This window comes from Limulus polyphemus, unplaced genomic scaffold (assembly GCF_000517525.1).
Source record: "Limulus polyphemus unplaced genomic scaffold, Limulus_polyphemus-2.1.2 Scaffold11632, whole genome shotgun sequence".
In the NCBI taxonomy this organism is placed as follows: domain Eukaryota; kingdom Metazoa; phylum Arthropoda; class Merostomata; order Xiphosura; family Limulidae; genus Limulus; species Limulus polyphemus.
In genome coordinates this window covers 475-2,104 of record NW_013677242.1, presented here as the reverse complement: position 1 = coordinate 2,104, position 1,630 = coordinate 475, and the positions used below count along the sequence as shown (strand labels likewise).

Here is a 1,630-nt window from a genome sequence, read left to right as displayed (position 1 = left end):
ATGAAATGTGTTCTTGTCTAAAGTTGTCTACTAAACATGAAATATGTTGTTATACAGAGTTGACAATTGGACATAAAATATGTTCTTGTCTAGAGTTGTCTACTAAACATGAAATATGTTGTTATACAGAGTTGACAATTGGACATAAAATATGTTGTTGTCCACTGGGTATGAAATGTGTTGTTATACAGAGTTGACAATTGGACATAAAATATGTTGTTGTCCACTGGGTATGAAATGTGTTGTTGTCTAAAGTTGTCTACTAAACATGAAATATGTTGTTGTCCACTGGGTATGAAATGTGTTGTTGTCTAAAGTTGTCTACTAAACATGAAATATGTTGTTGTCCACTGGGTATGAAATGTGTTGTTGTCTAGAGTTGTCTGCTGAACATGAAATATGTTGTTATACAGAGTTGACAATTGGACATAAAACATGTTCTTGTCTAGAGTTGTCTACTAAACATGGAATATGTTCTTGTCCAGAGTTGACAATTGGACATAAAACATGTTCTTGCCTAGAGTTGTCTACTAAACATGAAATATGTTGTTATACAGAGTTGTCCACTGAACATGAAATATGTTGTTGCCCACTAGACGAACGTTCTTGCCCAGAGATGTACATTGGACATAAAGGATTGCTGATGTTGAGAATAATGAAACAATTTCATGTTTTTCCAGAACTTTATAACTTTACCAGTTTTGGAACTTCTATGATTATTATACACAATTAATTTTATATATATATTTATTTTCACATCATGAAAAGTGACCGTAAAATTGTACTGCAAATATAAGTTTGCATTTGGCTAGTTGATTTGAGAGTAAAACAGTACGTCTACTTCAAATAAATTACAGAAGAAACAAAATAATTACTTATTACTGAGTTAACTGGCTTTGATTAGAAGTTGATATTAATGATTTCAATTATCTGTGTGTGTGTGGAAATTAACTAAGTGTAAATTTTTTAATTTGATGTTTGTACTTTTAGCATAGATGTGTTAAGATGTTTTTTGCTAGTTTTGTTTGGTAAACTATAAGTTTCTATTATGTATATATTTGCTGTGTGTTATTTAAAAAATGTATTTGGATAAAACGATATAAAATATAATACGATGTAAATTAATGTTTCAGAAAGAGGACAGGTTAGATGAGCTAAGAGGTTACACGGAGAAACATCGGTACCATATCAAGCAGTTAGAAACAATAATGAGAATGGTAGACAACAGCACTATCAACGTGGATCAGGTCAAGAAGATTAAGGACGATGTAGAGTACTACATCGAGTCCTGTCAAGAACCCGATTTTGAAGACAATGAGTTTATCTATTCGGATCTCAGTCTGGAAGATATTCAAGAGTACTTAACAAAAAGTAGACATCTTTCATTTTGTTGTTTGCACTTTAAAGATCTAATAGCTGCTATATTGTTTTATTTCATTTCTTGTTTTTGGTTTAAAAGTAAAATTGTTCATACTACTAAAGCTTAGTTCAAAAGAACTGTCTTAACTAATGTATATTCATAATGTCAGAAAAATATGTAGGTTAAGGAAGTCTTAAAATAAAACGATAAAACCCGAGCACTTTCGAAAGGTGGACCTTTCTTCTTCAGGGGTAAACTGGGAATGGTGAT

At 31.3% G+C, this 1,630-nt stretch overlaps 1 protein-coding gene across 1 annotated transcript in view; it reads left to right on the top strand.

Moving 5' to 3' along the window:
• The window catches only part of LOC106476797 (CCR4-NOT transcription complex subunit 3-like), a gene marked incomplete at both ends in the record, with an annotated part of 9,109 nt that extends 7,738 nt beyond the window's left edge, over positions 1-1,371 (top strand). Inside the window, one exon of the mRNA XM_013937423.1 lies at positions 1,134-1,371. Within this exon, the coding sequence (XP_013792877.1) occupies positions 1,134-1,371 (238 nt within the window). The remainder of the gene's footprint in view (positions 1-1,133) is intronic.
• Positions 1,372-1,630: the final 259 nt, after the last annotated feature.